At 41.3% G+C, this 15,202-nt stretch overlaps 2 protein-coding genes across 3 annotated transcripts in view; both read right to left on the bottom strand.

Moving 5' to 3' along the window:
* CCER1 (coiled-coil glutamate rich protein 1) lies at positions 360-2,635 on the bottom strand. Its single transcript, XM_003126728.4, is given in 4 exon segments — positions 360-846; positions 849-1,310; positions 1,313-1,840; positions 1,843-2,635. Coding segments are annotated over 4 exon segments (1,209 nt in total). The 5' UTR covers positions 1,988-2,635; the 3' UTR covers positions 360-772.
* EPYC (epiphycan) overlaps positions 8,861-15,202 on the bottom strand; it is a 40,108-nt gene continuing 33,766 nt past the window's right edge. For both annotated transcript variants that reach the window (XM_021093030.1, XM_021093029.1), the window contains exon 6: positions 8,861-9,829. In XM_021093030.1, coding sequence (XP_020948689.1) covers positions 9,659-9,829 — 171 coding nt within the window. In that variant the 3' untranslated portion in view covers positions 8,861-9,658. The remainder of the gene's footprint in view (positions 9,830-15,202) is intronic.

Raw genomic sequence — 15,202 nt, 5'->3', positions numbered from 1 at the left:
TCCAGGAACAAGGCTTCAAATTTAAGCTCTGTTCCACTGTTTGCAGTTACCTTGGATTTTAACTAGGTGTGCAAGTTGACTTCTGACCATGGGGAATCCTCTCCATGCATGGATTTATGGATTGTTGAGGCCATGGCAGATAACCAGTTCCACAGAAGCAACTTCATGATCTTCTGAGGAAGATCCATAGCACTGTGGAACAAGGAATATAAATGAGCAATGCCACAAGAGACTGCAAATGGGGTTACCAAAATACAACCCTCAAAAATGAACTCTGAAGGCGGAAAATCTTTAAGAAAAAATATTAAAATATACATCGTAAAATGGTCAGCTAGCATGTTAACAGCACTGATGGACATTCAATAGACAGGACGCATGCTTCTTAGGCATGTAACTGTCAAAACAACTGTAGATTCCAGGCTCATTAAGATGTATAAAATTTTTATAAGAAGTAACATCTTCAGCATTGCCAGAATTAGAAAGAAAAAAAAATTCGACCATCTAGAAGGAGAAACACCATATGAACATATTCGAACTGTAGTAATAAAATATTTGGCCTTTAATCATTTCCAGTTAAATTATATTTGAGAGCTCCCCTTCCCCCTCCCATAGTCATACACAAACACACCAATTTTTAAACATTTTATAATGGCCAAAGAAGGGGTTTACATAGATATGTTTATTAATGGAACTCACTTTGTAATTAGTTAATAAGCTAATTCATTTTAGCTTCAAATCAGTTCCATCCCATTCCTCAATCCCTTCCTGATGTCTAACAGTTAATGTCCTGCAGCATGAGGAGACCTTCCTGTGGCACTTTGGGGATTATCTGTGTGGGGCTTAAATAGTACAGTTTATAAACTTCTCTCTCTCTTCTTCAGCCCCCACTAGGATTGATAAAGGCATTTCCAGAGGCAAATGATTCTCTTCCTCTCTCTGCTCATCCTCCTCCAGCCCCTCCTCTTCCTCTTCTGTCTCTTCCTCCTCCTCCTCCTCCTCTTCTTCCCCCGCCTGCACATAGTCAGCCTCTTCCATCTCCTCTTCATCTTTGGCCTCTGCCTCTTCATCCTCCTCCTCCTCCTCCTCGCTCTCCAGCTCCTTGCCATCACCCTCCTCCTCGTCACACTCCTCTTCGTCATCATTTTTCTCCTCTCCCTCTTCCTCCTCCACTAGCTGTGGAGGAGACTGGTCTTCCTCCTCCGGGTCAGGACTGAAGACGAGAGAGGGATTCTGCGCGAAGCTATACAGAGGTTCCTGCTGCGCCGCATCTTCCTCGCCACCGCTAGGGGGGGCATCGTTTCCGAAGGAACCGGAGGGGAGGCCGTGCCTCCTGCCTGGGCCTGCTGCGCCCGCAGCGCCTCCTGCTGGCGCTCCAGCTTCTCCTGCTGCCGCATGTCCTCATAGATCTGGTTCATGATGAACTGGGTGGTGTTCTTGGGCGCCCGCATGCCAGGTGCCCGCCACCCATACAGGTTGACTGGACGCAGCAGCGTGCTCAGATCCACGGGGGGTCTCCTGGGGAAGGAGCGGCGAGAGTGGCGGCGCAGGCCGCGGCCCCGGCGGCCCCAGCGCTTCTTCCTGCCCGGGGGCCTCGCCCAGCCGGGGTTCCAGGGGCCGCGCCAGCAGGAACAGCAGCAGAGACAGAGTGGGTGCAGGCCGTACACCCGTATCACTTGCACTCGGCCAGGCGGCTTTCGGAATCTTGCAGGAGGTGGACGCCAGGGCCCTCCCCAACGCCCCCAATTAGAATACACGGCCCAAGAGGGACGTCGGGGTGGATGGAACCAAGGGCCTGGGCCGTGCTGTTGCTTCTGCTGTTTCCACGGGGGCTCATACTCGCCTTGGGACCATAGTGGTGCCGCCGCTTGTAAATCGGGGCTCCCCTGCGCCTTCGATGGCAGGAAGACCAGGTGCGTAATGGGGCCGAGGATGACCAGCCGCCGCCCAGGTTAAGAGGGTCCTCTCTTGTGTCAAGGGTCTGGGTCATGGTTCAGGGAGCTCCGAGAGGTCTAAACAAAAGCCTCCTAGAAGCTGTCATCAAGGTTGGCCAGATCTGACGGTCTAAAGGGCCTCCTCTCCCTTTGCAGCACCACGTGCCTGCCACTGGGATGACACCTTTTTTTCTCAAAGGACCCCTCTTCTCTGCTCTCTCAATCGCTCTTCCGCGTAGTCTCTGGTCCTTCGCACCCGGGTTGTCTCTCCCAGGTAAATTGGTGGGACTGGGGCTGGGTAAAGGATGGTCGGGGAGGAAGGTGTTGGTGGGCGACGCTCAGTGAGACCCGCTCCCGGGTCCCACACACACCCGCCTCGACGGAGGCGCGGGCTGGGACTGGGGAGGCAGGGGTTGCGCGTTACCTTGCTGCTCCCTCTCAACCCAGGTGCTTCACCGTCTCCGTCCTGGCCAGACTGAAGCGGCGCGGGCAGCGGCAGCCTTTAAATACCGGCCGGAGCCCCCGCGTGCCCACTGCATCCTTGGTTGCCCTGGGAGACAGCCAATTGGAGTCGAGGTCGTTCTCCCAGTGCGTGGAGGTGGGGTTCCGGCTGGAACGAGGTGCCCCGTGAACGTTCTCAGGGGGCTTGTGACGCAGCATTTGAAGGAGGCTGAGAGGGCGGGAGGCTGGGTGGTACTGCGCTTGTTAGGAAACGCTTGAGGCCGTGAACTTGAACCCTTCGCGTCTCCTTGAGGGGCGGGGTTGGAGGAGAGGGACCTTTGGCTGGATCTGGAGACGAGGGTTGTGGGGGAGCTTGCCTGTTGAAAAACAATGCCCTGCATCTTGGGGCGAGGGTGGGGGAGGCGAGGGGTAGAGAGAAAGCCCCTAAAAGTCAGAAAAGTGGGCCCCACTCCTTACCTTGGGGCTGGTGTCCACTCTTCTAACTCTTGGAGCTCCGTTAGATCATACATGAAACAAGACGGGCAGATATTTATTGCGGGTGCTGACTGCACGCAGGTGGACTCACAGCTACACTGTGAGGTAGGCACTGTTACCACATCTCATGGGTTAGGAAGCTGAGAAATTAATTTACCCAAGGCGCGGCCGATGAACTGAAGGGCTGATGTTTAAACCCAAGCCTATTTGACCTCAAAGCCCAAATCCTTAATGAGATTACTGACTACCCTGCCCAAACTCCTTAAATAGGACTCTGGTGATGCATGCAAGGAATCTGTATGGGCAAGACGTTCTAATTGTAATATTATTGTAATAATTGTCATCAAATTCAATTGTAATCAAATTCCTATTGACTAAACATTACCAGGATGTATACAGTGGATTTGCTCTTAAGAATGCTAGTATGCCAATTACGTTTTTCCTTTAGTGAACCAGACAGTGGTAACTTGGGAGTCTTTATAGTATTATAGTTAGGATATGGGCTTTGATTTTTTTTTATACAATGATTTTTTTTTTCCATTGTGTCTGATTTATAGTGTTCTGTCCGTTTTCTGCTGTACAGCATGCTGACCCAGTCACACATACATGTATACCTTCTTTTGTCTCATATTATTTTGCTCTATCATAAGTGACCAGACATAGTTGCCAGTTCTACACAGGAGGATCTCATTGCTAATCCATTCCAAAGGCAGTAGTCTGCATCTATGAACCCCAAGCACCCCATCCATCCCACCCTCCCCCTTGGCAACCACAAGTCTATTCTCCAAGTCCATGATTTTCTTTTCTGTGGAAGCTTCATTTGTGCCGTATATTAGATTCCAGATCTAAGTGATGCCATGGGCTTTGATTTAAATAGATAAGAGCCTACCCTGACTGATACTATAGGGCGGATCCACGCAGTTATACATTTGTCCAAATCTTTAGAGGGGACAACATCAAGAGTGACCTCTAATGGACACTATGGACTTTTGGTGATAATGACGTGCCAACTTAGGTTCATTAGTTAACAAATGTGCCACCCTGTGTGGGATGAGATGATGTGGGAGGCTCTGGGGAGGGTGGGTACATGGGGAAATCTCTGTGCCTTCTGCTCACTTTGGCTATGAATTTAAAACTGCTACCAAAGTACAAAGTCTATTAAAAAATAGAGGTACTTCAAGCTCAGCTCACCCATTATTAACCTCTGGAAGCCTCCAGTTCCTTACCCATACCCTAAGTATATAGTACCTGTTCTGTGGAGTTGTATTAAGGATTGAAAATAAAGCTCTTAGCACAAGTACCCTCTGAGCACTCACTAAGTGTGACCTGTCGTCATTGTTATGTTTATGTGCTTTGGGACATTTAAAGACCATGGTACAGTATATGTAAAGATAACTAACCCTGTGCCTGATGTGAAAATAGACATCCCCATGCATGTGTCCCTTTCTTGTCCCACTTTTGGAAAATGTCGAGAAAGTGCTACCAGCCGTGATCCTACAGAAAACCATTGAGTATATCTGTCCCTTTATTACCTTCCTGTGGTGAGTGTAATTGTGCAAAATGGAACCTGAGTCTGCACAAGCACCCATAAAATGACAGAGAAGCAAAGTGGGGGAAGCCTGATGCTTGCAAAGTTCCTTTATGCTCTCCTGTTGCAAATTGAGAACAGTATGGGAGTTCTTGGATCAGCGCTCCACCCTTTGCTGTGGGACCCATAGACTCTGCAGGCTTCATTCAAGTTCATTTGCTCTGTGGTTTGCTGAAGAGAGGAACCTACTTGACTCCAAGTGCAGAATGCTGACATTTTTAGTCTCCAGTGTCCCTTTTTGGAGGTAGACTCACACATTTTGTGGTGGCTCACCCCCTGATCTGTGTAGCCTGAGGCAGTGTGGTGATAGTCCAAATTTATTTTTCTAAGAACATATGTGGTATACGATACTGAGTTTTAATTAAGAGCTCTAGGAATTGAACATGTTCCTGTTGTGAAATTCCCATCGACTTCTTCTTTGTTGAAAGAAAGATTAACTCACGGATAATCAAGGACATTTCTTTTTATCATGGTGTAAACCTTATGCAAATAAGAGTGGCTTTACACAATTTTTCATGGTGAAATATTACAACTTTCATATTTATTCTTCCTCTTAAAAAAACATTATTGCAGGGTTGTTTTGCCTCACTCTTCTTCTTAAGAGAAATGTGATTTTTTTTTCAATAGTTTGACACTGTAATACAGATTACTCATATCCTGGTAATTCACCCAAGAAAATTAGCACCAGAACATGTTAAACACCACTGTCAGACATGCAATTAAGAAATTTTTAAGACTTTAAAAATTGACCCACACTCTTCACATACTGCAAAATGAAATGTTTTGATTCAGCATTAAAATACAGCAACCATGTTTTTATGTACTGCATTCATTTATATTGCTACATAAAAATCCCACAAATGCAGTTACTTAAACAACATACCTTTGTTGTCTCAGAGTTTCCAAGGGTCTGGGATCCAGGGACAACTTAGTTGTGTCTTCTGCTCAGAGTCTCCCTGGGTTGTGATCACAGCCTTTGGTCGTTTGGGTTCTTATCCTGGAGCTCAATTCAGGAGCATTTTATTCCCAAGATTATTCCTATTATTGGCAGAATTTGTTTCTTGCGGCTGTAGAACTGAGGGCCCCTCCTTTTAGCTACCTGTTGGCTGGAGGAGGCCTACCTACAGGTTTTGAAACATGCCGGTCGTAGAGGACAATGGGCCTTCCTAGAGGCTGACCAGAGATCCCTGCCATGGGTTCGCCCACATGGCTACTCCCTCCATCAAGCCAGTCCAGAGCATCTCCTTAGTGCTTCCTGGCACAATTTTTCTCTCTCTTACTCACACACACACACGCGTATCATAATCAGGGGGCTTGTTTGACTTTGTGACCTCCATCACCTCTGACAAATCCTATTGGTTAGAAGCAAGGCCCATCCTACCAGCTCTGAAGGAGAGAGGCTTACGCAAAGGCATGAATACCAGGAGGCAGGGAATCGTTGGGGGTCATCTTAGAGTCTGTCTACCACCCACTTCAAGTAAATGTAGTAAAATGTGTCCTTTATATGATGTGGTTACACCTTGGGGAGAGTTTAATGATATTGCTGTATTTTGAAATGCTGACAAGTGCTTATGACAGCATGGGTTTTGTTCTGCTTTATGTTTTTTCAGAGCATTATGTTGTTAAATTGAAAACTGCAGTCTTGGTGTTAGTTTTTGTGCATTTGGGTGACTTGAAAAGAGTGAATTCTAACACTTGATGGCAGTAGTAACATTCAGAATTCAGTCAGTTGACGTCCTTATACAAAAGAAACTGTGTGAAGTTAGATACTTTATAAAAAAATGTTTCATCAAAAATGCCTTATTTAAATTAATCCAGGTTGCCAATATTAATTATTCTTTTACTCTAGTGTGGTGAAATTAGGTATATTTATTAGATTTTAGTATTTTTTGATTGGCTTATGGAAAGTAAACCTCAGCTAATTAAACTTGTAAATAAAATTCTTTAGAGAAATTTGAATGTATCTGATACATTCGGTCAGAGAAATGAGATGCAAAGAATGTTTTTGTAGCCAGTACAGCGTCAGGATGTACAAAAAGTAAATAGAACTCATTTTATGCACTCTCGAAAACCTGCCTTTTTCCACCCCGAGGTGTAATTTAAAACCAAAGAGGTCACCACCACCTAGTGGTTACAAAGCTAAATACAAGGAATTAAACCTTACTGACTTTTTGAAAGTGAGATAAAGAGATTCACAATGACTCACTGCTGAGTTCCCTGTGGCCTAATGGTTAGAACTCGGCTTTTTCACCTGTGTGCAGTCTGGTTTCAATCCTTGATTTGGGAACTGAGATCAAGCATTGCCACAGCCAGAAAAAAAAAAAAAATGACTCCTTGCTTTCTCTTTATAATTTGAGAAGTTGTGGGTTAGTTCGCAGTTTAGTGAGTCATGTTTCACACCAGAGGACACCACGTGATATTTTCCATTTATGCATTATCCTAATATTTAAGCAAATTATGACGAGAAAGTTAACTTTGTAATGAGATGACTACCAAGGCAATATTGCTGCAGATTTAAAGAGAAGGATGTGAATTTTATATTCATAATAGTACTCTGTGTATGTATTATTCACTATCACCACTTGAAAATTTTACTGACCCTATAACAGACCCTATGACTCTCTTTCTTGTTTGTTTTGCTGCAACTCCCTGCCCTACCCCTCATGATGTTGTAATGATGGAGTCCTGAGAAGGGTGGGAGGACAAAGAGGTATTTCATGTCATTTGTGGGGAGATCTGAGATCATTGGTAGTTTAGATAGGCAGGGCATTATAAATGCATGGGCCCTTTTCTCCATTAAAAAATGAAAATTAGAGTTTATGTCTTGTTGCTGTAAAGACGAATATAATCCAGGCTGGATTCTTTATTGTGTGTTTATTAATATTATAATTAGTTTTCTGTCAAAAAGAAAACATGCAAAGTTCCTAAAATTATCTCTGGCCCCAGGCACTGTTCCTGCTATGTCTAGTGAGTTGTCAGCCCTGCCTGCTGGGGTCATCTTTATCCTTGCTGGAAGACTTCTTTAGACCCCAGAAATGTTTCCTTGAATGTGACTCGAAGGCCTTTGGCCGCTTGGAAGCCACTGTGGCATACAAAAAAGATAACACTGAGCTTGGTATCTATATTAGTCTGTTTCCATAACAAACTCCATAGCCTGGGTGGCTTAAACAGTAGAATTTTCTCTCTCACAGTTTTGGAGGGTAGAAAGTCCACAATCAAGGTCTTGGTTGCTTTGGTTTCTGGTGGGAGCTCTCCTCCTAGCTTGCAGATGGGGCTTCTTGTAAGGTCTTCACGTGGCCTTTCTTTAGTACACACACACACACACACACACACACACACACACACACGTTCTTTTCCCTCCTCTTCTTATGCGGCCACTAATCCCATCATGAGGGCTCTACCTCATGACCTCATCTAGCCCTAATTAAACTCCCAAAAGGCCTGTCTCAAAGCGTCATCACCTTGGAGGTTAGAGCTTCAACATGAAATTGGGAGCGAATAAACATTGAGTTCGTAACGGCTTCTCTGTCGAGTCTGTACACCGTTTCCTTATATTACAAAACAGGGAAAAGGCCTGTCCATGGTCTTTGAAGCAGGATGGACTAGAATAGGCCTTTGGAGTCAGTCTTAACCCAGGACAAGTTATTTCAGCTCTCCCTCTGATCTGTGACTTGGAAGAGTCATTGCAATCCCCAGCTCCTAGGATGCTGGGAATTAATACATGCAGAACACCTTCGTAGATGCCTGATACACATAATGCGTCCATGAGTTGGTTCCTATTATAGTAATATACGTATGTGTCATGGGCTGACATGCGGTTTTCAGAATCAGTAGAGCTGTATGTGCTGATATGGCAAAAATCACCAAGAAATCTTTTGGGCGAAGCAAGCAAGGTTCAGAATAGTGATTATTTTTTGTGCTTAAAAATACATGTTTACATGTACTGATACATCCATAATGGTGATATGCATATACCTGAAGCATTTACCCATACATATTTGTATAAAAGAGGGTAAATTATTTATATACAAGGTTTTGTGTCTCATGGAAAAGTTGATAAGAGTATGCAAGAAACCGTTGACTGTTTCTAAGGAGTGGTACTCGGGTTTGCTGCTGGAAGGGAATTCACTTTCATTGTACACTCTTTTGTTATCTTTCAGTTTTTAACCACGTGCCTGTGCTATTATCACACATCTCAGAAAGATCAACTTTCTCTAGAGGGTATTCTGTTTTGTCTTTTTAGGGCCACACCTGTAGCATATGGAGTTTCCCAGGCTAGGGGTCGAATCAGAGCTACAGCTGTCGGCCTATGCCACCACAGCCACAGCAGCACAGGATTCGAGCTGCATCTACGACCTACATCATAGCTCAGGGCCATGCTGGATCCTTAACCCACTGGGCAAGGTCAGGGATCCAATCTGCGTCCTCATGGATTCTAGTCAGATCCATTTCGGCTGAGCCATGATGGGAACTCCTCTAGAAGGTATTCTTAACCTCTTCCCTACTGTCCTTTTCATATCCTTGCCTATATTTTCTATTTTCTGTATTTTATTTTATTTATTTTTTGGATGGGCACAAGAATATGCCAAGTAACTAGTTGGTTTAGAAAAGGTCAAAAATGAGTTGGCAGAAATTAAATTGTTAACATATTATTCAACAACCAAAGCTATGTGTGTTTTTGTTATGATTATTTGCATGTTGTGATTATAATGACTATTTTCCCACAAGGCCATTATAATTTTCAAATATTTTTATTCATTTCTTCATTTTCCTTAAGGAATTTAAAAACAGAAACATGCTTTAGTGAAAAGAAAAGAATTGAAAAGTTTATTTAAAACAACTAAATCTTGGCAATATACCTAAAGGTGTTAATTTTTAATTTTTATTATATGATTAATTTAATATTATATAAGCTGTGAATCTCTAAAACTTGCATATTACATGTGATTTATAAGAAATATCTGTGAAATATTTTCTATCTTTTAGTTTTGCTCTTTATATCTTTTGGTTTATTCTTGATTTATTGGGTGTTTTTTTAATGATACTAAACTGGTATTCTGTTAAAACTTTTAGCTGTATTTTATGTAATTATATCATCTTTCAGAACACATTTTGAAAGTATCATGCTGAGTTTTCTTTTTGAAGAGAACAATAAGAATTGTTCTGTTATAGGAAGCATCCTAATGCTAACCATCATCTGAAATTAGACAAGGCTCCCAACAGGCAAACGAGGTAGGCACATATATGCTTGAGGAGTTTTGCTGAGATTGATAGGGTTTCCATCCAGTCGGATATCCTCTAGTGCCTTACGAATATAAGTCAAATTTTTAACATTGCAGAAGGTATCTTCATGCATCTCCAGAATGTTGTTATTCTAAAATAGATTAAAATAAATTATTAGACAGATATATTATTAGTATTGATTAATAATATCTATTTTCCTTCACCCTGTTTTTACTTTCATTCCTTCTCTCTCTTTGAAAAAAAATGCATGGTATGTGATTATTATACATCAAGCGCTTTCTAAGCAATGGGATTCAATTGATCAACGTAATAGACATGCTTGTCCTTATGGAGCATGCACTTCAGTAATGGGAATATAAGATGACAAAACAATTTAAAGAAGACAAATTATTTTCAAAAATTATGTGAACTAAGAAGAAAGGATGGTGACTGTGAGAAGTTATCCTAAGAGATGGCAGTGGAGTTGAGGATGGAGTGACAAGGAGCCATGGACATAGGAGGACCCAAAGTAAGAATGTCTCGGGCAGAGAGAACACCAGGTTCAAATTCTGAGCAACTAGCATGGAACATTCAAGAACAGGAAAAAAGTCAACATGGCCAAAGTGAAGTGAGGGAGAAAGTGATCAAATAGGAGGAAGATATAGATCTGGCCAAGGCCTAGAACTAGATTTTTAAAAATAGCTTTATTGAGGAAGTTCCTGTTGTGGCTCAGTGATAACAAGCCTGACTAGTATCCATGAGGATGCGGGTTTAATCCCTGGCCTCACTCAGTGGGTTAAGGATCTGGTGGTGCTGTAAACTGTGGTGTAGGTCACAGATGCAGCTCAGATCTGGTGATGATATGGCTGTGGCATGGGCCAGGAGCTGTAGCTCCTATTTGACCCCCTAGCCAGGGACTTCCAGGTGCCACAAGTGCAGCCCTAAAATAATAATAAAAAAAAGCTTATTGAATATATTTATTTAGAGTTCTTTCTCCTCAGCTTTATTAAGGTATAATTGACAAAAATTGTATGTATTTAAGGCATACAGCATAATGATTTGATTTAGGTATGCATTGTGGAATGGTTCCCACAATCAAGCCAATTAACATTTTCATCACTTTACATAGTTACCTTTTGTGTATGTGTCTGGTGAGAACACTAGAGATCTACTGTCAACACAGTATTACTTGCTACGGTAATATGCTGTCACCGCATCAGTAATGGGAATATAAGATGACAAAACAAATTTAAAGAAGACAAATTATTTTCAAAAATTATGTGAACTAAGAAGAAAGGATGGTGACTGTGAGAAGTTATCCTAAGAGATGGCAGTGGAGTTGAGGATGGAGTGACAAGGAGCTGTCACCGCATCTCTAGAACTTACTGTGAGAAGTTATCCTAAGAGATGGCAGTGGAGTTGAGGATGGAGTGACAAGATGCTGTCACTGCATCTCTAGAACTTACTCCATCCTGAATAACTAAAACTTTGTACCCTTTCCCCAACATCTCCCCCATCTTCTACTCCCAGCCCTTGTTAACTACTATTCTGTTGTCTGCTTCTGAGTCTTAGATTTTACACATAGTTGAGATCATACAGTATTTTTCTTTCTGTGTCTGGCTTATTTGAGTTGGCATAATTTTCTCCAGGTTCATTCATGTTGTTGCAAATGGCAGGATTTCATTCTTTTTAAAGGCTTAATAATATTTCATTTTATACCTATGCCATAATTTCTTATCCATTCATCCACTGAAAGGCACTTGGGTTGTTTTTCTATCTTGGCTGTTGTTAAAGTGCCGCCATGAGCATGGGATTCAGATCAGTTCAAGATACTTCTTTCATTTCCCTTGGACACATACCCAGAAGTGGGATCATATGGTAATTCTATTTTTAATGTTTTTGAAGAATCTTCATACTCTTTTTCATAACTGTACCACCTTACATTCCCACCAATAGTGTACAAAATTTTCCTTTCTACCACATAACTTGCCAACACTTATCTTTGGTCTTTCTTTTTTTTTGTTTTTTTTTTGGTCTTTTTTGCCACTTCTTGGGCCGCTCCAGTGGCATATGGAGGTTCCCAGGCTAGGGGTCTAATCGGAGCTGTAGCTGCCAGCCTACGCCTGAGCCACAGCAATGCAGGATCTGAGCCTCGTCTGTGACCTACACCACCGATCATGGCAACGCCAGATCCTTAACCCACTGAGCAAGGCCAGGGATCAAACCCGCAACATCATGTTTCCTAGTTGGATTCGTTAACCACTGCGCCACGACGGGAACTCCTCTTTGGTCTTTCTGATAACAGTTGTTCTAACAGGTGTGCAGAGACATATCATTGTGGTTTTGATTTGCATTTCCCTTATTATTAGTCTTGTTGAGGTCTTTTTCACATACTTGCTTGCCATTTGTATGGCTTCTTTTGAAAAATGTCTCGAACTCCTTTGCCAATATTTTAATTATTTGGTTTTTTTTTCCTACTGCTGTGCTTGGGTTCTGTATATATTTTGATAATTAACCTCTTATTAAATGAGTGATTTGCAAATATTTTCTTCCATTCCATAGGTAATCTCTTCTCTCTGTTGTTTCCTTTGTAGTGCAGAAGTCTTTCAATAATACATATAGTTTTTAGTATACACATTTTGCACTTCATTTATTAATATTATTTTCAGGTAATTTATTATTTTTGTGACTATTATAACTAAAACTTTTTTCTTAATTTTATTTTTGTATTTTTCATTTATTTATTTAAAACAAATTTTTTTTGTCATTTGCCCTCTTTAGAGCTGCACCCACGGCATATGGAGGTTCCCAGGCTAGGGGTTGAATCAGAGCTACAGCTGCCAGCCTACGCCACGCCACAGCAACGCCAGATCTGAGCCAAATCTGCGAACTACACCACAGCCCGCAGCAGCACCAGATCCTTAATCCACTGAGTGAGGCCTTGGATTGAACCCACAACCTCGTGGTTCCTAGTCGGATTCATTTCCGCTGAGCCATGATGGGAACTCCTATTTTTGTATTTTTCATTTCTAGTATACACATATACAATTAATATTTATATATATTGAATTTTTATAATCTATCATAATTGCTGAACTCATTTATTAGATTTCTGCATTGACCCATTTCTTCTTAAGAAAGTGTTAATATCCATATATTTGTGAATTTCCTGTTTTATTTGTAGTTTATTTCTATTTTAATTTCATTGTAATGAAAAATACTATGTATGATTTCAGTTGTTTTCAATTTGTTGAGGGCTGTTTTGTGGCTAGGTATATTGTATGTCCTGGAGTGTTCCTTGTGCACTTGAAAAGAATGAATGTTTTGCTGTTGTTGGGTTGATTGTTCTGTAGATGACTGTTATGTCTAGTTAGTATATAGTGTTGTCTAAATCTCTGTTTCCTAGTTGATCGTATGGCTAGTTGTTCTATCATTATTAAAAGTGGAGTATTGAGGAATCCAGCTATTACTGCTGAATCTATTTCTCCATTCAGTTCTGACAGTGTATTCTTAAAAATTTGGGGGCTTTGCTGTTAGGTGCATATATGTTTATAAGCATTACATCTTCCTGACGGATTGACTCTGTATTATTACAGAGTGTCATGAGGAATTTACAGATTTAGTGCATTTGCCCTTTGATAGGTAATAGATACATATTGTTAATAATTATTGTACCTCATTTTTAAGTACTGATCATGCATCAGTAAATGCAGTACCACTTTATAAACTAAAACTGAGATGCAGGGAGGTTGAGATACGTGTCTAGTCATTAAATAGCATCAAGTAGAATTTCAGCTCAGGGAATCTGCTTTTGCCAGAACTGTATTACTATACCATATATTGGAAAACATTTTTCAATTTATCAAAAAGGAGATTTTTATGTGAGCATTAAAAATAAATGTAAAGTCAATACAATGTAAATTAAAAATAGTTTTGTGGGGGATATTGGTGAAGTTTGTGATTGTGAAAGAGAAATGTTTTTAAAGGTGCACTTAATGCCTTTTTAACTCTTAGAATAGGGAATGTAAAGCCAATTACTTCAAAAAAATCTTATACTGTATATGCAGCCACATTATGTTTAAATATGACATCAGAGACCTGGTTACTCTGTTGAGTCAATACACCAAGACAATAGTAATAACATTTAATTCAGGATTGAAAAAAAAAATCCAAAATTTCCTTGAGTCCCTTGAAAATCCTCCTTCCAATCCTAAACAAGGCGAGAAATTTTCACATACATAGAAATTCACCACCAGAAAAAGAGAGACCAAGAGAGGGTCATCCAGAAACAGGATGAAGGCTAGAAAAGACATATACATCAAGGAAATTAACACAGCCAGAAAAGCTCAAAAGTGACAGGTATCCAAAGTTCCTGCTGTGGCTCCCTCTTGGGAGTGCTAGGACATGGGTTTGGGTTTGATCCCCAGCCCGGCACAGGGTTAGGGATCCAGCCTTACTGAAGGTGTGGCTTAGGTTACAACGAAGCTCAGATCTGATCCCTGGCCTGGGAACTCCATATGAAGCGGGATAGCCAAAAAAGAAAACAAACAAACAAACAGAGAAACATATCCAAGATTCATACACAGATAGACACAAAAAACCACCCCCAGGAGTTCCTTTCGAGGTGCTGTGGAAACAAATCCGACTAGGAACTATAAGGTGGCGGCTTCGATCCCTGGCCTCGCTCAGTGGGTTAAGGATCCGCATTGCTGTGAGCTGTGGTGTCGGTCAGGTCACAGACGCGGCTCTGATCTGGCGTTGCTGTGGCTGTGGTGTAGGCCGGCAGCTACAGCTCCGATTAGACCCCTAGCCTGGGAACCTCCATAGGCCGTGGGTGTGGCCCTAAAAAGACATAAATAAATAAATAAATAAATAAATAAATAAAACCCCAAATATGGAAAGATATGAATAGAAGTGAAAGAAAAGACATAGAGGTAAATAGAGAAAAACATCGGAATCAAAGCCTGTCTCTCACATAGCAAAGTCACTTCTTGTGGTGGTTTTTAGTTTTTCTGCCAAGAGATTGTAATATTACACCATGATATTGTGTCTTTGAGCGCACAATGGTTGTATTCTCTACAGATTCATTCCACAGAACAGCTGAAATTATTACAAAAAATTGATTATAGATGTAGACCAAAAGTTAGATCCAAAATAAGAAGTAATCTTCTTTGTTTCAACAACCCAAAATGTTTGTTTCAATTAATCAGACTTTAATATATTTAAATGAAACATATTTAGAAAAGATTTAGATCATAACATTTTGAAAATATATTTTCACTCATTACTTCCAAGATAAAATATAGGTTAATGGAGTTTAAAATAATGCAAACTTTCGAATATGTTGGCTTAGAAAAAAATGCATTTTCTTAATCCGGTGAAATAGAAGTTTCTCATCTCTCAGCAGATAGGAATGCCCTAGGGTTGAATTTAATTCAATATATAAAACCTAAAAGCAAGAGCTAAAACTGACATTTTCCCCCTAAAAGTTTGAAATCAAGTAGATTTCTCTTTCCCTCTTTTT

The sequence above is a fragment of the Sus scrofa genome, chromosome 5, assembly GCF_000003025.6.
Source record: "Sus scrofa isolate TJ Tabasco breed Duroc chromosome 5, Sscrofa11.1, whole genome shotgun sequence".
Classification (NCBI taxonomy): Eukaryota; Metazoa; Chordata; class Mammalia; order Artiodactyla; family Suidae; genus Sus; species Sus scrofa.
This window is presented reverse-complemented; position numbering and strand designations above follow the sequence as displayed.